The sequence below is a fragment of the Harpia harpyja genome, chromosome 18, assembly GCF_026419915.1.
Source record: "Harpia harpyja isolate bHarHar1 chromosome 18, bHarHar1 primary haplotype, whole genome shotgun sequence".
NCBI classification, from domain to species: Eukaryota; Metazoa; Chordata; class Aves; order Accipitriformes; family Accipitridae; genus Harpia; species Harpia harpyja.
In genome coordinates, this window is record NC_068957.1 from 26,488,133 (window position 1) to 26,509,734 (window position 21,602).

The 21,602-nt window shown below is 44.5% G+C and overlaps 1 protein-coding gene and 1 long non-coding RNA gene across 2 annotated transcripts in view; both read right to left on the reverse strand.

Annotated features, from left to right (window-relative positions):
- The window catches only part of MSN (moesin), a 48,289-nt gene extending 31,701 nt beyond the window's left edge, over positions 1 to 16,588 (reverse strand). The window contains exon 1 of the mRNA XM_052813580.1: positions 16,452 to 16,588. Within this exon, the coding sequence (XP_052669540.1) occupies positions 16,452 to 16,463 (12 nt within the window). The 5' untranslated portion in view covers positions 16,464 to 16,588. The remainder of the gene's footprint in view (positions 1 to 16,451) is intronic.
- LOC128153810 (uncharacterized) overlaps positions 1 to 21,602 on the reverse strand; it is a 275,250-nt gene that overhangs the window by 147,336 nt on the left and 106,312 nt on the right. The gene's annotated exons all lie outside the window — the stretch shown is intronic.

Genomic DNA, 21,602 nt, shown 5'->3' on the forward strand with positions numbered 1-21,602 from the left:
AAGACACATTTCCAGACAGCCAATAAGCTTTCCAAACCTAGCATCCAGTGGATGTCTGCCAAAATTACAAGCAGCTATTTTGCTGGAAGGGGCTCAAAACAAGATCAAGACAGGATGCTAACAAGACAAGTGTGAGCTGCATAGAGGCACCACATGTAGAGTAAGTACTTGAGGTTCATGAGCTAATAGACTAAATACTCATCCCCTATGTAAAGGTCTCTAAATTCACCTGCAGTTAGGAATTGGTTTAGAGGTAACTTGGAATTGAGGACAAATAAAAAAACCTAAGCTCAGACACTCTGCTCATCTTTCAAGAGACTTTCCACAGGGAAGACAGCATGAAGATAACTGCTGTGACTGAGCTCTTCCTTCCAAAGGATTCTCATGTTTGGATGAACAAGTCAGAAGCGTGCTTATCTGTTTCACATGCTTCTCTATCTTTCAACCCAAAGAAACCTAGCATTTCAGCCCACGGGTAACGAGAGGGGTAGCTGAACACAGGACTGCCTGTTTCAGACATCCAAAGCACTGCCTGGGTGTGGCACATCAAGTTCTTGGCCAACTCACAGCACTCACTGAATATCTGAACAATAGCCAGACTTCCAGGAGCTAGAACACAGCCTTACTGTGGGATCTGACTGCCCAGACTATGAGCCATCCCTCCGAATTTAACTGCAGGCAGAGTCAAGTGTGAGGTAAAGCTGTTTCATCATCCTGTGATTTTCAGTTTTATCATTTCCAGTGTGCTAGACAAATCCTGCAACTTCCTTTCGGTACAGGGTCCCATTTAGGCTGGCTGCCTTTTCGTATCTATTTAGGTCACAGTTCCCTAAAATGCAGGATTTCCCTGAAACAGCTCAGTTCTACGCTTCAGTATTCAGTTTCCCCACCTACATTTGCTTCCCTTGCCACCAACCTATTTTAGGTTTTAAATAGCTCTGTTGGGACTGTACATAGTTTATAAAAGACCAGCTTGCGATTGCTGAAGTACCTTTTGTTATTTTAAGCTCCATCTAGTTCAAGCACTTGAGCTTTCCTAATATAGAGGAGAGTAGCTACACCACCAGGATACGCAGAACCCCCTGTCCCAAAAGGCTCCCAAACAGGCACAGAGCTGCTCTGGGAGCCACCGAGAGCAGTGCCAGCACCGCGGGGTGTGGTGTCACCGCCATGGCAAACCATCCCAAACAGCCTGCACCCCCCCACTGCCACCTTTGGGTTCATCTTGGCGTTCCATGACTACACCAGAAGCAGGACCAAAGAATGAATCAGGCTGAGAATAACTCATCTGTTATTTTTTCCAGCAGAATCATTTCATTGGTCCCATCCACTACCTTTATAGAGGGGCACTGCTACTGGCACAGATTACGGGAAGAGGGAAGGGTAAGATGGCTTTTGGGGTACAATTGGACAAGATGGGCCAAGCTGTTGAACCACTTCTTATTCCTCGCTCCCAGGCACTCCTGCCTTATCCTTTGCCGTAGCTCTGATACACAACCCTTTGATGAGATTTATCCCTCATCAAGCCAGATGTGTACATGCCATTAACCCAGTTTTCTGCTGAGCTAGCAGAACAGAACTGATGCACTATTGAGTTGGTCCATCCGAGGCTGTGCAAGGCAGGAACACACAGATGGGACCAAAACTTCACAGTGGCAGCAAATCAAAGCTCTCAAACGTGCAACCAAGTTGATCTAGTTGATTAAAGACTGCAGTAAATGCACACTCAAGTTCACACTCATACATCTCTTAAAATACACTGTTTGAAATTGGGCTATTTGAAAAGAATGCCTGACAAACTGCAGTTATCACCTGAGACCTAGATGCATGCATGAAGACACTGCTAAATGCCCAGGAATCCCAGTGGTCAAGTGTAAGATTTATTAACATGTATTCCTTTTAAATACAGGTCCATCACATACCACTCTTACAATGCACAGAATTAAGGGTAGATGATAGCTGGACACTCCATAGATCAGGCAGACACCATGAGACCAAGCAGCCAAAAACCAACCATGGTAGAGGGTATTGCTTAGACTGTTTCAGATGCAAAAATAAATAACATTCTGCATCACATAGCCTTTCACAGAAGCCTGACTAAACTGAAGAAAAAAACCAAAACTTTTTTTTTCTTAATTATAGGAAAATACTTAATTACCCCTTCTACTCCAGAGTATTTCTTCTTTAATGTTTCAGGGTATTCTCAAAAAGTGTATTAAGAAAAAAGTTACAGCTACCTGAATGTAATTCATATCTGGTGGACTTCAGTTAAAGGCTGTAGTTGTATACAGTTTTACAGAGATACAGTCACAATTTAAAGTACAGAATAAAGCCTCAGACTTCCAGTGACTGCTACAGATTCAAGCTATTCCCCGTTTGCTACAGGGCTGCATGTTCAGAAACAGTGCTATAAGCATTGCTAAGAAGCAACTATCAAATACATCAGTAACGTACTGCCTCAGGACTCTCGCAGCTCGATATCATCTTCTGGCCTATCCTAGCTTTGTGTGGGGAAGTGTTTTTAGAATACTGCCTGGACATAAACAGAGATGCCTGCATAGATCACCCTGTACCAGCAAACACAACTGGTGAGATAGCTGTACTCACAAGTAACTGGGCTTATATTAAGAGTTCCTTGAAAAAGGGTTTGCTTTTGATAGTTTTTAATCATTATACTTGACTAGCTCTTTTACTTTCTCCATGCCTCTGCACTCCAGAGGATGACGTTAAGAACTTCCAGGCAACTACACCATACTTCACAAATTCCAGTACTTTCCAAGTTATCTTTGTCAAGAACTATTGTCACACTGTAACAAAAACAAGACCCTGAACAATCCAATCTAACTTAGAAAATGATCCAACTTTGAAAATGGCCTTGTTCTGAGCATGGGGTTGGACCAAATTACTTCTCGGGTTCTCTCACAGCTTAACTTTTTCCGCAATTCTACAAGACTGCAGACACTGTTGAGGAGCTACCCTGCATTGGCTTAAGCATTTATAATGCTGACGGCAGAAACTGACTTCTTGTATCAAGCGGGCAGGAGCAATTTCCTTACATGATTTGCAGTTTCAATATTTAGATCCTTTAAACCTCCTCTACAAACAGAGATGTTATGGACTACCTTTATGCAGCCAAATATACAGATAAGTTGAACGGTTTAGTGGTCTTCCCGAAGCTGGAGGTCAAAACTGAGAAACACAACTGAGTAGTAGGAAAAGAAATAGCCAGATGCTGAGTACATCTCCTGTGTAAGTCAACATACATGCAAATATAACTTATGAAAGCAAACAGTAAAACTTCCTAGACTAACCAGAGGCAGGCAGTCAGCAAAGCAACCTTCTGCAAGGAGCATTCATAAGTCAACTTGACAGCTTAGCTCTTATTCAGACCTGGTGTATAGGGTTGCTTTTTGTTATGTTTTCAGTTTTTAGGAACAGCAGCATAGGATTTGCGGGCATTAATTCAACTTTGATCAAAGCCTGGGGTGCCTTCAACATTCCTGCATCCAGATACCTCACCCCCAACTGCACATCTCCAGAACACTAGGAGCAGTTAAGAGCAGCTACACTACTCTTGCTCAGGTTTGTTGTGAAAGCAGAGATCCACATTAACACATCTAATAACCCATCTTTCTCTAAGGGAATGGCAGACCAATGAAATCACTTGGTTTACAAGACTGCCTGAATCCCCTCAGATCCAAATTATTTTCAAATCCTTCCAAACACTGCTAAATCAAAGCTGTCATTAGAATATTGTAAAAGCATTTCACTGCAAAGTCCTCTATGCCAAACCCTTCTGAGACCAAAGCATTTGCACCTAGCCATTTGCAAAGAGATAAGGATAAACTTGAAAGGACAGAGTAAAGCAGCACACAGTCCCAAAATACGAAGTAAAGTCACATAACATGCACTCCTCCAAACTGAGGGAGTCAGCTTACTAAGCAGCAAGCTATGATGCAGTGATTCTTAAATCCGAAATACCTTATAGGAATTTGAGGGGTTCTATATAAAAAGAAGACACACCCACCAACCAGCTTTTTTTGCAGTATGAAAGACACTTTCAAAGCTTAGCCATGGGAGCAGTGGCTGGTCACCTCCTCTGACTACTTGGTGGCAGAAGAGACTTTGCACAAAGGTGAACAAAGTACAGAGCAAGCAACAAAGCCTATATATTAAATTTGTCAGAACTGAAGCAGCAAAGGAGAAGCAGGACAGCCTTCTGTCATATTTCTACTTGATTATTTAGCATTTGTCAGAACAAACGCTAAGATAGCATCGTATTTCCTGTGTCTGATGCTGAAGCAAGTATTGTTCAGGACATCTCATCTTCAGTTGATTGCTCTGATCTTTTGATGATTTGAAAGTTACTTGGTCCTTCTATTTGCTGTATCTTTTGACAGAGAGATTCAAGACAGACACTACAGTGATACATTCTTACAGCTGAAGATGCTGACAGGTATCCTCATTGGAAAAAGATCTCTACCCTTTTCTGTTGGGTGTGCAAAGCGGTATTCAAACTGAGCATAATACATCGCATTGCAGCTTGCACTCAACCTTCAACTTCAGATGTTAGTAACAAACCACAGATCAAGATAAAGAAAAAAAAAACCAACAAACTTGGGGGGTTTTGAGCTTTAACTCACTTCCGCATGTATGGCTGTCACCACAACACCCTAGGTATACATTGTGCCCATCAGTGCAGAAGATATTGATGTCTATAGATTTCACATAGCCTAAAACACTTGCAGCAGCAAGTTATTAAAAGAAGAGTTAGAAAATTCTGAGTCTTCAGGAACTTACTGCTAGAGCTTACCGCTTCCCAGTTTGTCGTGGCTGGGTCAGAATACTATCAGTTTGAGGTGCAGTTTAGTGTTTTAAGCCAAAAAAAAGATTACATCAGCAGGCAGTAAACACTTCTAGATTTTTTGAATACCAAGTTCAGGTAACAGAGGCTTCTTGCTTGCTCTTTGGAGCAAAGGACTAACGTTACAGCAGCAAGGAAAGCTTGTCATCTCAGTATTCCAGGAAAGACTAAGTTACAGTCCAGCTCCCATAACAAAGGCAGCACAATGGCACTGGAGGACTAAGACACATTGCTTACTCAAGTGTTTTCTTGGTTTAGTGATAAAGTGGTTTATGGTGCTGAATAAGAATGTTCTCAAAGTCTACTACCTTCCCAACCAGGGACTCAGAGCTTTCAGGTATTATAAGTAATGCTAGCCTTTTCAGACCCCATTATTCAAGCTACTAGTAACCTTACAGTTTTTGAGGCAGCTCACAAAATGAGCAGTCATGTGTAACAGTTCATTCATACAGCAGCTTCTGGTTCTCTAGGAGATTGTGGATATTGCCTAGAATGTAATAATTTTACTGCTCTCTGCTTCCTGTATTTCACCAATGCAAACAAATTCACATGTTGAGTGCTCCTTGGTGAAAAACACAGATCCTGCAACAAAAAAATCCAGTTGTTCACACAGCACATTTTCAGAAATGGAAGAAAGGTTTCTCAGCTTGAGGTAAGCTCTGATCCTAGTAACTCTAGCCACAGAGCGCTGAATACAGCCAGACACTGGATTCAATACACCTCAGCTAAAGTTCTCATCTACCCAATAAAACAAATGAAGTGAACCAGTCCTCTTTTTCAAGTGATTTTAAGTTTCATTAATATATAGGTATACGTAGGGGCAAAGGAAATAACCAGATGTTGGCAAAATAGTTATTGATGCTTAGGCTTTTGATCTCATCTCAGAGCACAAAGTTATCTTAATATTTGGTACGTACCATATAGTAGTTACAAACAGTAAACTAGAAAAGCAACACCTTTCTTATGTGTGCTGCGCAGCATCTCCATTAATTAATGCTGTCAAATGAAACTTAGTGGAACATATGAATATAATGAGTAATCTAACCTAGTATCATCCCTAAAGGACAACTTTGGGTTTAAAAAAACCAAACAAAACCACCACACACACGAACCAACCACATACACCAAACCAGTCATGATTTTGCATGTTGTTATTGCTTAGACACTGAGTATTCTATTGTCTCAGCTGCACTATAAGCTACAATACAAACAAGTTTCTTTCAACCCATCCAGCTTTCCAGGCAAATTTGCTTTCTTGACATATAGTTACTAGAAGATCTGTTTTAGTGGTCAGATATTAACTAAATTAACCAAGTAGTTGAAAGGCATTTAAAGGACAATGCAATCATCAGACACAGTCAACACAGGTTCACAAAGGGAAAGTCCTAAATAATTTGATATCCTTCTATGTTAAGGTCATCCACCTAATGGATGAAGAGAAGGTGGTGGATGTAGTTTTTCTGGATTTTAGTAAGGCTTTTGATGATGTCCCTCACAGCATCCTTCTGGATCAGTCATCCAACTGTGAGATAAGCAAGTTCACAGTGTGCTGGGTGAAGAACTGGCTGGAGGGCAGGGCTCAAAGGGCTGCAGTGAATGGGGCTACGTCTGGCTGGCAACCGGTCACCAGCGGTGTTCCTCAGGGCTCAATTCTAGGGCCACTTCTGTTCAACATTTTTATCAATGATCTGGATGCAGGAGTCAAACGCACCATTAGCAAGTTTGCTAATGATACCAAACTGGGAGATGCCATTGGCCCTCTCGAGGGCCAAGAGGCCTTGCAGAGGGATCTAGATAGATTGGAGCGTTAGGCAACCATCAATGGCATGAAATTTAATAAGCATTCTGCACCTGGGATGGAGTAACACCGGGCACAAGTCTAAATCGGGAGAGGAGTGGCTGGAAAGCAGCCCTGCAGAAAGGAACCCGGGGGTGCTGGTCAGCAGCAAGCTCAATAGGAGCCAGCAGTGTGCCCTGGCAGCCAAGAGGACAAACCACATCCTGGGGGGCATCAAACACAGCATGACCAGCTGGTCAAAAGAGGGGATTATCCTGCTGTATTCAGCATTGGTGCGGCCTCACCTGGAGTACTGTGTGCAGTTCTGGGCCCCACCATTTAAGGAGGATGTGAAGCTGCTTGAAAGTGTCCAGAGGAGGGCAACCAAGCTGGTGACAGTGCTGGAAGGCATGTCCTGTGAGGAGCAGCTGAGGACTCTGGGTTTGTCTAGTTTGGAGAAAAGGAGGCTGAGGGGCGACCTCATTGCTCTCTACAGATTCCTGAGGAGGGGACGTGGAGAGGGAGGTGCTGAGCTCTTCTCCCTAGGAACCAGTGATAGGATGCATGGGAATGGCTCAAAGCTGCATCAGGGGAGGTTTAGACTGGACATTAGGAAGCTTTTCCTTAGAAAGAGGGTGGTCAAACACTGCAACAAGCTTCTTGGAGAGGTGGTCGATGATGCCCCAAGCAGGTCAGTGTTTAAGAGGCATTTGGACAATGCCCTTAATAACATGCTTCAACTTTTGGTCGGCCCTGAATTGGTCAGGCAGTTGGACTAGATGATCGCTGTAGATCCCTTCCAGCTGAAATATTCTATTCTAAGTAGAGGTTGTGATGGACAGTGCTATCTATTTCTTTTAGAGACCAACAAAAAGATAAAACACACTATTGTATATTGCAGCCATGTTGAACAGAAAGTAGTTTCATTACAGGAAAAAATCCCTCAAAAGTTAAAAGCTCTTACGCATCCTAAGACAGAAAAACACTTTATCTCCTTTGAAGGAAGCTACAGAAACCAAGTTCACTAAGAACCTTTAACTTTCCAGCTTCCACCTTTACAAAGCTACTCTAACAACCCTGAAGTTCTATGTTCAAGATACAATATGAAAGCAAGAAGAAACTCATCAAGAAAATGAGCACCTGAAACTATATCCATGCCTCCAATATCCAAAATGTCAGCGGATGAAAATTCTTGTTTAAAATATGGGGAAGGGAAGGATGAGAGTGGAAGTTTCCTTTTAGCTTAAGTTCAATTTAGAACATCTTCATACAATTGCAATAAATATTAAGCATATTTATTATTACCCTTTTATGAAAAATTTTGATTTGCTGACCCTTTTTTGACCAATGGTCAGCATCACTTTGCTAACTACCCCCCGCCAAAAAAAAAAACAAACACCACACACCTATCTGGAGCACCAGCACGTAGTTTTCCTGCACAGATACACCATTGGTCAACTTCTGCAAGAACCACCTCTTGCACACAGGGAGGAAGCATTTCTATACATGTCTATACAAATACTTCTATGCCATGTGCCTCTTGCTAACTTGCATGTGAACAGGTCAACCATTCATTAAAGTGTCTGCTTAACGGATTAGTAAGTAAACCCTTACTTTTAATACATATGTAAAAGTCCTTCCTTCTCTATCATTTCTAACTGGAACTCCAAGGTTGCCAGTAAGTTGTCATACTAATAGGATTGTTTTCATATAAGATGACGTATTGGACCACAAAGTTGTGTGTGGGTTTTGTATCACCACTTTTTTTATTGGGCAACTTGATATTGCTTGAATTTGTCAGCAGTGGAACTGCCTTACTTCCTTACAGAGTGCCTTCAGAACCATTTGCTGCCATTCTGCAAGTCCCATGGATTACGATCATTTTAGGATGATACCAAGTTCTGGATTTTCATAGAGGGAAAAAAAAAAAAAAAAACCACTTACAACCAGAACCCTCTTGTCTTTTCAGGCTGGCTGCTGGATGGACATTTAGTGTAGTGAGGAAAAAAGATTTTTCTTTTTTTTTTAAGTCACTATTCCAGAATAGCATATTCAGGGGGTGAAAAAAAAAATTATACCTTATTATTCTTAGAGACATTATGAACAAAAAGCTGCGCCTCGGAGGGTGGGGGATGTTGAGAGCCTTGACACCTCACCCTAATAATTTGTCTGGCAGCTCATTTTTTACACTGTAACCAAGCACAGAATTAATGCCAGAGAGTTAAGTTCAGTACAGTTTAAAAGCTATGACAAGGAAAAATTTAGCCCAGAATTCCATGCTTTATTAGCCTGTATTACATAAAACCAAATACATTTATTAAATGGTGCAACTAAACGATTGATCAGACTGCAATGGAAGATTTTTCCTGTACTTAGTCACTTCCCCACTGTAACTAGGTCTCCCAATCCAGAGAAAAAAAAATGTTGTGAGTCATAAGGGCTTACTTAGGAGAAGAGGACAAATCAGTGATATAGAGATGGACAAAAACGGCTCATGGCTGCAGGAAGTCATCAGTTTGCTTTAACAAGAAACCTGGAGAACATCAGAAGGCGTACAATTGCAGAAGAGCTGTTCTCCAATATGCTGCACACAAGATTCTCTGACATCAACTTAACCCCCCCCCTCAAAAAAAAGGGAAAAACAACAAGAAAAAAACCAAACAACGAGATTTTACAGTATTCACACTCCAGTACAGTGAAGTCCGTTATCCTGAGCAGCCTTCCTCTACAAAAGAAGTTGACCAATAAAGCTAGAAACTTGCAAGAGAGTATAGATCAGTCTGGATCACACATACCATGCCATTCTTATTCACTACTTCAGTTATCCTCTTTCTGATCTCTTCTGAGATTTGTTTTTCTCTACACAGAATCACTGCTGGCAGAGAAAGGAGTCTGTCTCTTCCCCCTCCTAGCCCGTCATCTCATTCTTGCCTAATTGCATGTTTCTCTACAGAGCGCATCAGATTTGGAGTTTTTTCATTCATTCCTCCTTTACGGGCACCCCTGTGCCTTTGTCTGTAGCTATTCGTCAGCCAGCAATGGCCAAAGGGAGAGAAGCCTAGCACGGCCAAACGCTCTTATTTCTTAGCCTGGGAATGGGATGAGAACTGAACATCATTCCTCCATCCAAAGTTTGTATTTTCAAACAGGTGCCTCTGAACAACTACAGCTTCAGAGATGTTGGAACAACTAGGAAAAAGCATTTTGCAGGAGTCATACTATTAAAAAAACTCTTCAAAGAGTGTTTTCTCCCCATTTAATACAAGTTCAACAAGCTGCTACACAAAGGCCAGGAATTTCTGACTGCCCCAGTACTCCACTGGAGGATCACACATTCATACAAGTGAAGATACCCTTTCACAGCTGCATAGGAAGGAAGCAGCACTAGATCACCTACCTATGTATCCACAATTCCTGAAGCCATAATTGTCTCTTGTCAATATAAGGCCCAAACCTCTGCAATTTCAGGTTTTAAACCTCCAAGCAGTTACAGCTGATCCTGTGGTTTTATAACCACCAAGCCTGCCAGTGACTGTCTCTTCCTACATCCCTGCCAAATATTTGCTGCACAATCTTTTAAACATTACAGTAAGAGTCAGCATTAGCTACTGGAGTCAGAAGGGTGGGTTTTATGCCCACAACTTCCAAAACACTCAAACACTCCACCTAGAAACAGCCATAGAAGTGTTACAAAGAGGTTTGCCCAAAAGAGTAGCCTTCCATGAATCTAGAGACTTTAGCCTGCTTTAGAAGTTTCAGATGGGATAAAAACAAACTCCTTTGATGCAGTATTATTGGCTGGACTATGCAAATTCCTGCTGCTCCAAACACCCCTAGGGAAAAGCAAGCAATTAACTGGCTGCTTACTAGTGCTCTTAATTTACATCAGTTAATTGCCCTGGATTATTCCTGGGCAGGGAGGGATTTCCTCTCTTCCAATAGTGTGTCTGCAACAGCAGAGAGACTCCTCGCAGGGTGATGTTGATTTCTAGTATAATCATTTAGCAGACAGACAAACAAGACGTCGGGGCGGGGGCGGCGCGGACCCGAGGAGTTAGCGTTGAGATCTTGGAACTCTTTTTCAAGCAGATCCCATTGTAGTCCTCTGAACAGCGATTAAGCACAGATAACAGCTTTATTGTGCAAATTCAGGGAGGCCCTCTCGCTGCACGGGGGAGGGGGGCAGAGAAAAAAGAAGTCAGCCAAATAAGGTTGTTTGAGCTGCACCAAGGCAGGAAAGAGTCCAGGAGATGACGTCGCTAGAGGAAGCTTTTAGTCAGTTTCCTTTATAACCTGGAGCAGGGCCAGAGCTACCTCTTCCCGAGGAGTTCTCTGTGAGAAGTGTCAGTGGATCAGCAAGGACATGCAGAGCCCAGCAACTCGGGAAGGGTCCTGCTCCCCCTGCACAGCCAGCCTCACAAGAAGCAAGGACGGAGGGTGTTTGAATCACACGGTTTCAGTTCATCAGCTGTCTTTCGGGTGGCTACCTAGGGACTTCAGTGAGCTCTGTGCCGGAGGATTTCACTTCAGACCAGACATTATACATAAAACAACTGAAACAAGTTTCCTCTAGAGGCAGTGATGCCATTTCCTGTCAAAAAAGGAGTCCATATTAAGACATCTTATGAACTATCCTCACGAGAAAAGCAAGAACTGTAATTAACCTTCAGGGGTGATTAATCAGACGAGGCAGAGTCACCCCTAGGAAAGTGCTGCAACCCCTTGCAGGTCCAAAAAAGGTACTGCCTGTAAATGCTAAGGGGACAGGATATTTGCAAGAAGTGAGTGATGACCAACCCCTGATATTAGGCACTCTTTTCCCCACAGGATTCTTATAGTAGAAGCAGCAGATCTAAAGCTTTCCTTGGGCTCCTTTTATTGTGTGCGCCTCACCAACCTGCTTCTTGTTTGTCTGCCTCAAGCAACAAATCAAGAAGTCAAAAATAAAAGAAAGTACTCAACTAACATATTTAATCTTTTAGAACCTCTGATATCATAAGCACTCTTAGGCCTAACACTGTCACATTAAAGTTTTAAGAACTGGATCACAACTACCAACTCAGATCAGGCACTCAGAATAGTTCTTGCTCACTACAGTCTGAAGCTACTATAACTGATGGGTTTTGCCAACACTGCCAGTTAGGTGCAAGGCTTGCCGTAAGAAGTGGAAGCAAGATTTTACCAGTAAGTAAAAACAAAGTGAAAGCTAATTTATCAGTGGCATTCTTTAAAATCCCTGTTTAACTCTAACAGAGAAGGCCTCTAAGTACCAAACAGAAGCTTCTGCTCACTATCAGGCTTAACTGCTTCACCCGCACAAGAGGTAAAACGTCGCTATTCTTGCAGAATCTAGGAACCAAGCTGATGAATACAATACAAGCTAGGGTGTAACGGCCTTTCCTGGCTTGTAAAATCCCATGGTAGGTACAAAGCTACAGATAATTCATTGTATAAGAGTCCAGTAGTTTACCTGGTTCCACTATACACTCAGCACTTTAGCTATTGCTGTTTCTGAATACAAAGCCATCCGAAATTCACCAACAGGGTCAACACAGACTTCTGTGTAAAGCAAGGTCTTAGGGAGCTGTCAAACACACCTTTTCACAGCAATTCCATGTATCTGATAGTGTTAGAAGGAAGGTACAATGGATCAAGTTTGCCTAACAAGCTAGCACCCATGTCACACCAAAGCCTGTCTAACTTTGGTCAGTGCTGCCAAGCTTCACAAGTTATACTGAATGAGGGAGAGGAGATGCAACACCAAAGGGTTGGTCCTCAGATAAGACAGAAGGTATCTGGAATGCTTCTAGTGTTCCTTCATACCACAACAGGATCCAAACCCAGGGCATGAAAAGAAAAGTGTCCATCCATTACAAGTCATGGTTTCCATCACTGTCTACCCTTCCCCCTAAGCTTTCAAGACCTCTAGCAAATTCCACAAGAAAAAAAAAAAAAAAAAAAAGGATCACCCAAACAATTGCAGCACTCTGCTCATAGCTGCCATCTTGTTGCAGCATTTGGTAGCAACTAGCTACACATCAAGAAACTGATTACCCAGTGGATGCTCCTGATACCTACCACATTCTCTCAGTTACCTTTCTTCTAACCAGACCTATGCAGTTCCAAAGAACAAAGGTAGATATGCTTCAAGGACCTCTGGGGTCCAACTGGGAATTAGGACCATCAATTTAAGCTACAGGCAGGGTCCCTGAAGGCCCCAACGGCTATTGATACACTGAGTTTTAGAAAGTATTAAGGGAAAAGGCAACAGCAGAAAAAAACGTTTTTTAAAAATCTTAAGTAGCATCATAGAGCTGAGAGCTACCAATCTTACTATTCCTTTGTGCTGAAGACTTCATGCTTGTCCAAGTTGATTTTCTCTGCAGTAACACTTTGCCCTAGAAACCTGGAGACTTATTCTGAACATTGAAACACTTAGTTCTTCTAATGCAATAAGAGGAGTCCAAACTTCATTAGTTTGAAGCTTTCTGTATTCACGAGATTAGCTCTGATTAAACCCACTTCTCTACAACGAGTAAAGACTATGCTACCTAGAACAGAACTGCTCAAGTCCTACTGATAGGACAGTTGAATGCACACCTCATACACAACAGATGCTCAGGTTTCAAGTTCAGTGGCCTACCCATTCATATAGCCACAAAGTACATTCATAGGCAAAATAGTTAATGAATCCTGATACAGAAGCATTGCTTTTTCTAATAGGTAAAAATACAGTAAAATATCAGCCCACTAAATGGGTGTGACTGGTACAAAAAAAAAGTCATTTTCTCTCCCACTCCTCCAACTAAGATGTTTTTTGTAACACTAAAGTTCAAGCAATCGACAATGGAGCTTGGACTAGCCATCAATGTGACAGCTCATTCACTTCTATCAGGATTTGGAACCAAGTGAGACTTCCAGCTCTGCCCAGCCTGAAATGACTCAGTGAGAGACCAGAGCACTAGTCAGTAAGCATGAGATCAGAGCTACTCATGGCCAATAAACAGACTTCTCAACTTGAGGAGAGACTTTTCAGAGCTTGACAATGGCTTGCAAGAGGCATTTCAGCACTCAAATACTTCCATGCCTCTGCAATACAAAGTGTGGGGGGGAATTATATGCCCTCTTTGGTGTGTGCTTTAACTGTGTACATCTTGCAAACGTTTCAGAACAAAAAAAAATATAAGCCAGAGTTGGTTCTTAACTATAAGATCACTTTAGATAAAACAGTGAAGCTTTCCTCTAGAGAGCATGGCAGGACCAGCAGGCCAATCCATGATGGACTTTCTACATAGCCTACAAGGCCTGCAGCAACCAAACCCCCCCCAACTGTGCAGACATTACACTTCACAGCAGCAAATCATGTGCCACTAGTTCAAAGGTTACCAGAGTTAATCTTGGATTCCTATTAATAGTGCTCCAAAACATAGTGCCACTTGTAGCAAATCTCATGTAACGAAATGGCAATCTCTAGCTAGATGTGTTAACATTTAGCCTATCTTAAGGACGCGTAGGGACTCAGAACTTGACAGGTTTTGCTGCTCAAGCCACGCAGCAGCATGTTCTGTAAGCCTGGTGAGATGAATGATAAGAGCTACCAAACACTTTAGACACAAATGTTTTTCCTGCCCAGCCAGAACTGTTCCCTGGAACATTTCCTCCATCTGTCTTCTTCACAATGGATTTATTTTTGTGATGAAGCCCACATATAGCTACAGGTAACTGCTCCAGTTTCACCCACATTTGACCTCGATTGAGGAAAGTCACTTGCATTTTACTGTTTTGTTAATTAAGTAGCTATTAACAAATCTTAAGCTAGCACACTAGTAGTCATGTTTCTTTCACATGAAGAACTGATTACACAGTTATGCCAGCATATCCTGTTCCTGCAAACCACAGCTCAAGAAATAATGTTTAAAATATTATTTCAGTTGTGTCTGCAACTAGGCCAGATGGGGCAGGAAACCAAAGGCTAGTGGCTGATACAGCAGGAGGCCTGCAGCTCTGTACCTCAACAGGCACAAACATCTGAACCACCTTCTGCAGAATCTAAGGTGTGCAATACAGTGTCACAGCAAAGCACTTGCATTTATTTATCTGTTCCAGTTTTCAAAAGCTCTGAAAGCAGAACTGCTCCGTCAGAACCAGAAAGCAGCAGACTGAGAACACGAATCCAGCCTAGGCTGTGTCTGCAGATACAGAGACTGCAATGAGCACCTTGTAGCGAGTACAGTGTCATAACTTTTGGATTCAGCCTATTAGTGGGAACCCTGACTCATAAGTGTCTCTGCAACACTTTCAGGATTTCTTGGCTAAGTCACACTAAAAGAAGTCACTCATCACAACTGTAAACTCCCTTGCTAAAAGGTCTCAACTGCATTTTACACAGAAGTCCCCTAACTTGAGCTACTTCCGTTAGTCTTACTGAACTTGTTGCCTGGCGTTTGGGGGGGGGGGGAGGGGGGGTGTTTTGGTTTGGTTTTTTTAGGAAGTAAATCTTCACTCATCATTGCTGATGTTTGAAGAAAGGCCTTTCTAAAGCTTCAGAAAAATACTGCCTTAACCTTTAAGTGGCTTGAGTTTGATATCCTTTAAGATGTTGATTTTTAAAAAAAAGAAAAATCCAGCTTTTGTCTCAGAGACCTGGCATTTAAGACAGCAGGAAAAGCAGAAGTCCGTCAAACGGGCACTTAATACCTATTTTAAAGTAACAAAGTTAAACTAGCTGTAAAAAAAAATAATCAAGGTGGATTCCATTTCAACTTCCACTTGCATAGGGGTAGGTTTTTGTTTAGGGTTTTTTTTTTTTCCCCCCTCTCCTTTATGTAAACCACAGGCTCTCGGCTTAACACATTCTTAGGCCATGTCAGATCACTCCCAGCAAGGAAACATCCAGAGCCTTCCAGCCTGCTCCTCCCTGTTTTATCAATGAAGGGCTAGGACTAACTCTTTTACTCCAACCAGGAGAAATTAAATGGAAAAACCCCATGCTCCTCATTAGTCACCAAACTCCTGCCGCGAGAAGGAGAGTCAAGTACGGACTTGACCAGACTTTCTGAAGTACCGAGATCTCTCCAGCCAAGAAACACTTCGAGTCAAGCTGGGACAAGGCTCCCTAGCAACTCGAGCTGACGAATTACAAGTTGTGAAAACCCCAACCTCTCCTCTTCACAGAGCACACGGGAGGCGGCCATAGAACTCGTTAACCCCCCACCAGGCTCCAGAAAGCTTCACCCAGCACGCCGTCCCCATCCCGGGCGCACCCGCGGGGCGGGCGGCAGGCGCCGCTCCACCGGACATCTTGGAGAGGAGGGGCGGCCTCGGCAGGGCGCTGCCCCGCCGCGCCGTTACCCGCCCGTCCCGAGCCCCGAGCGGGCGGCCGCGGCCCGGGCGGGGCCCCGGCCCGGCAGCCGCCCCAAGCCCGGCCCGGCCCGGCCCCTCAGACAGGGGGTACCGCGGCGCGGCAGGGAGAACAAGATGGAGGGGCGGGCGGGCGGCCCCGCGCCTCACGCCCGACCCGCGCTCCCCGGGACTCCCTCCTTCCCCCCCCCCCCCCGCTCCTCTCCTCTCCTCTCGCCCTCCGGGGCGGCCGCCGGCGCCTCCCGGGCGGGGCGCAGGCGAGCCCAGGCGGGCAGGGTCCCCCCCCGCCCCGGGCCGGCCGGCGGGCGGGCGAGGCGGGCAGCCGGGGCACCGCCGTCCTCTCCCACCGCGAGGCCCGGGCGCCGCCACACCCGCCCGGCCCCGGGCGCCAGCCCCGCTCGGCCGCCGTGGCGGAGCCGCCCCCGCTCCTCTCCGCCTCGCGGCACCCACCGTTTTCGGCATCTTCCCGGCGGACTGGACACGGCAGGTCGCTCCTCCTGCACCGGTGGGGCTCTCCGTGGGCTCCTCGCTGCTTCTAACGGGACTCCGCGCCGCGCCTCTCCGCCCGCCCGCCCGCCCCGGCGCAAGCCCCGCCCCGCACGGCCCCGCCCCCGCTCCCCGCCCCGCTCCCGCTCCCGGCTCCCGCTCCCGGGCCCGGTTCCCGCCCCGCTCCCGGGCCCGGCTGCCTTCGTTCGGGGCTGGAGCTGCGGCGCCCCCGCCCCGGCCCCGGCCTCCTTAGCGGGGCGCGGCCCGGCCCGGCCCGGCCATGCGGCGCGGGGAGGCCGGGCCGGGCGTCGCCGCCGAGGCTCCGGGAGGCCTCGCCGCGGGCGGAGGGCGAAGCGTTCGAGGCCCCCCAGTGGCAGCGGTCCCCTGCGAGGCGGCCTGGGAAGGGAGAGGCCTTGGAGGCGGCGGCAGAGCCGCAGCAGGGCGAAAGCCGGGGGGTTCCAGCATCCCCGGAACTGGGTGCCGAGAAGGCCCTGAGCACTGAAATTTATTTGCGCGTCGGGTGTCAGTGGGACTTCTGGTCCTTGCTGAAAGCATTATTTTAAAAAATAATGCTATGTTATGGGTCAAAGTGAGACCACGGCGCTGACATGCAATGGATCCTTTTGTCTCTCCTTCGGTCTGAGTCATGCACGCTTGGGGTGCAGCTCAGGGGTGCTGCCCGGCCAACAGTCTCCTCAGGCCTCGGCACGTTCTGCGGGCATGCTGTCACATACAAGGTTTTCGTAGCTGTTTAACTAGGAAGCACGCATCCCGCTCCAGGTGCTTCAACAGCACAAGGGGCTGAGGCTCCCTAAAGCTGGGCTCGCAAACCAACTCTAGTCTTCAAGGCTTCTCAGAGGCCACCGTCGCAATCACATGGTGTAAATGAGCAATCGAATTCCTGGGTGAAAAGAGTTCGAGGACCAGCTGCAGACCACTCGCCAAAGCTTCCCCTGCCATCTGTGTTTGGAACCACGACAGAGGAAATCAAGGTCCAGCATTTACATGGGGATTTGAAGAAGCCGTCTCATCTTATTTGGGATTTTGAACATTACTGTCCAACAGTGACCCAAGTCCTATTTTCTCCCAGGGGAAAAAAAAAAAAAAAATTCATTCTTTTTAAAGTTAACAACTTGTGTCCAGAAGAAGGAAAAGAAATTAACTCAGAAATTTAATGTCTTATTTTTTGAGCAAAGTAGAAACCTATCTTCCTATTTTTCTTGAATTTGTGTCTTCTTGTCAAATCAGCTAAACATTTTCGATCTTTAACACATCTTGGTTGATGGAAAGACCATGCAGACTAGCTGTACTTCATACCTGCTTTTTTCCCAGCATGTTGAATAAATGAAGATTGTGTTAATATGAGAATACATAAATTCAGGTATAAAATAGGAAGAGAGCAAGCCAAGCTCTACTAGACAGTTCAGCATAGACTCCTGCTGAGTAAACTGTTTTCTTTAATTTGATTACAGGAATCTGCTGGGATTAATATTAAACTGAGGTATGTTGAGAATTGACATCAGATTCATAGTAACACTTTGTAGGTCTTTAAAAGTTGCAGTTCATTCAGAAGATCTCAAAATGCCTTGTAAATACCCATAATTAAATCCTCAGGATCTGCAGAAAGGAAGTTTCTCTTTTCTCCCCAAGGAATAATATTGTTGTAAAAGTATATGTAATATAAAACAAATAATTTTTAAACCAGAGGCTTATAAAATGTGTTGATTTGCTTTTCAATGTGATGTTTCCTCACCATGCAGCATAATGTGAGAAAGAGAAAATGCAGAATAGTTATCACCCTATAAAAAAGAAAAATGAAGTCTGTAAGAGACAAGGCCTTGCCTCACCCCAGAGTATACTAGGAGTAATACTACAGAGAGTAATAAAACTATTCCTGTGCCAACCTGGCAGGAGATGGAAATGGGGTCCGTAAGCTTTGTTTGCTTCACCTGAATATGCAGGTTTCACCTAAACTAGAATCTCTGTGCTGTGTCTGCATAGGAAAAAACATCAGTATAATTGGATTGATGTAAATTGGTGTAACTTTTCTACACAAGAAGTCGCAGGGTCCCTAAAAGCCTATTTTACAAAGTTTTCTTCCTTTTCTGACTCATTTTCACATTAAGACTTTCTTGGACTACATCAAACAAGACTGCTCCATGAAAGGGTTCCACTTGTTTCCTACAGAAATTGATACTGACAGAAGAGATCTAGAATAATAAAGGCAGTTGCCCATGATTTTAACAAATGATAGAGGGAAGCCACAGTGGCAGGTTTGGATCCAGGAATATTAGGTGTGAGCTTTCTCACTGCATTCAAGTGGCTCTGTGGAGACTTCTTCATTAGCATGCTAACAACATCATATATGATGGGGAGAGCCTGATTCTGCTTCTATTGGAACTTCTATTCCAAAATTTCTTCATAAGACTGCAGTAACTGTTTGGAGCCTTTAATCATTCTTTTTCACAAAGATGATAAAACTTCAGCTGATAGAAGTCTACCTATTTCTTTGCCAAATTTAAGGAGCCATAGTTTAGCATCCAGGAAACTAACATTTTCTTCATAGCTCTAAGGACAGGAGCCGTGATGCGAGCGAAGCCCCATGCCAGTGAAACAATCAAATCCAAAGCAGCTGCATTCCCGCTCACAGTGTGCCAGGTGTTGGCCGTGTGCACAGAAAAGTCATGGACCCCACATCAGTCTACAAACAGTCTGAAGGGGGTGAGACAAAGCAAAGTGAATTCTACAGCATGACAGACACTTCTTTCTCACCCCAGCCACTTCTCTTGTCCTTCTTCTCTATTACTCGTAGCAACAGCCAAACAAAATACCATTCATCCTACTTTGAAAGACAAGGGTTCCCTGTGACAGGCAGATGAGTCTCTACGCTTTACTTCCTCTCCTGCTTCTTCCTTTCCTCTTCCCCTTCCCTGTGGAGGGGGAGGACAAGACATCTGAAACATTTGAACCGTTTAGTGCCCCAGCTGCACTGTCATGAGGAATTCCTGCTGTGGAGGTGCTGCACCAAGATCTCGCCTCCCCCACAGACCTCTCCTTTGCCAGCTGCTGAGGAGGGACGGCAGTATCAAGCAGAGGGTTTGCTGAGCCCTCCCTGCCTGGCCATGTGTGAGAACAAGCACATCAGTGGATTCCTCGAGAGCCACAGGCAGGGGTTATCTCTCCGCCCCGACTGCAGGATGAGATTCCAAGGGGCAAAAGTGTCAGCTGACTAAAGATCTTCCCTGGAGGAGGCTGTAGAGATGAGTAACATTACCCAGGACCTCAAAAATGCTGGTTTTTTCCAGACTGCTCAGAGCCCAAATAATATTAAAGTATTTCAGAATTAGATTAGACCGGGATGACATTAAGCATCCTCGGAGGAGGAGGTCAGGTATTTCACTGGAGAATTATTGACTTGGTTTCATTCACATCAAACCTTTTGTAGTACCTTCTTTTAAGCAGAAAAAGCACGTAAATTATTTGGTCTGAAATACCAGAATCAGTTAGCATGAGCACTTAAACAAGGGGCCATTTAATCAGCCTATAGGTTTTTTTGATTAATGCTGGGTAACCTGAACTGCCCTTTGCATAGCTTTGACAGAAGATAGAGGCCTTATTCCATCCAGCTTGCTGCAATGTAACTAAAAACAAACAAACAAACAAACCCAAAGCAAAGGTGTTCCATACTAGAAGGTGTATTTCAGAGGGCTGAAAGAAGTTTAGTTTGATTCACATAAGCAAAGGGAGGCACAAAATGAAATTGTTACCATAGTATGAGAACTACACCTTCACCACACAGTAGTCCTGGATTGTCCTCTATTTAATATCAGCCAGTCTGGTTATGAGCTATTCTTTGCATAGCAGGTAAGCTTCTTTCTCCTGCTCTTACAGTTTCCTTCTGCTCAGACATTAGTGCCTACAAGTTCACAGTGAGGTGCCTTCGATGATGATCTTGGATCATTTTAGTGTTTGATTGTGTTTAGAGGTAAAAAGCACCTTCTCTGCCAAACACCGTTGCCTCTTTAACACCTTTATGCCTTGAGCATCAGGGTAATCTTTTGCAGTGATTCTCAAGATGGGCAGATGAGAGGGGCAAAGGAAAGGGAGAGCATAGCACATTGGCTGAAAACAGAACACACATCTAGGGAGGCAGGATTTGAAAAGGCTGAGAATAATTCTATTTCCACTCAGCTGCTGGAACAGGGCAGAAGCTGGTGGGGCCATTGGAAGTGTGACCCCATTTATCTGATGCCATTTCCATGTCAAGGAATGGAGCTCATTACAGTGTATGGTCGCAGCTCCTGGCTTGTCCATTCCCCAGGGCAGAAATAGCTGGAACTGCCTGGAAATCCCCAGGATTCCAGTCTGCTAGATGCTCTGTAAAGCCCTAGATCCTAGTTCCCTCCAGCATATAAGTCCCCCACTGCCAATGAGGCCCCTGCAAGGAACAAGGGAGAAGGTAGGACTAGGGACAATGACTCACTGTGTGGCCCACACCACTCACCTCACCCTGTGTGTCTGGTGTCTGGGGATATGCTGTGTTTGTGCAAGAAAAGACTAAAGAGGAGACTTTCAAACCAGACAAAGGGTGTGCAATGTATGCAACGACCATATGAAAAAAAGGTAAGAACCACCCATCTGCTAGAATTGGCTCTTCTTCAGTTGTTTTTTCTATGTACCATATGGGAGCAAGTGCTTGTATGTTGCTTGCTTTCTACACCTTGTACTGCTTGCAGCAATGGGAGGAACAAAAGGAAATCTAATGGATATTCTGGGACCTCACTCCAAATGTTTACAGCCCAAGTAACAGATAACGTAACTAGCAAGGACAAAACAATGAATGGGAATTTGTTTTGCCCATTTGGGTGAAAGGTATTAATGAATAAATGCTCTGAAATCTATGCAGAATTGGAACAATGTGAGCTTTGGAGACTGACACTGGCACCTTCTCCTCAGAGCAAGGAGGTGGGGTAAGTCCCCCGGTCTGTTCCATCTCAAAGTAGTGAAAAGAAATTATTCTTGTGGGCGATGGGAGGAATCAAGCTAGGGCTCTCAGTTTTAGAAAAGATATCTAATCTAAAAAGTAGCTCCAAAGGTATTTATTCTGATAGGTTT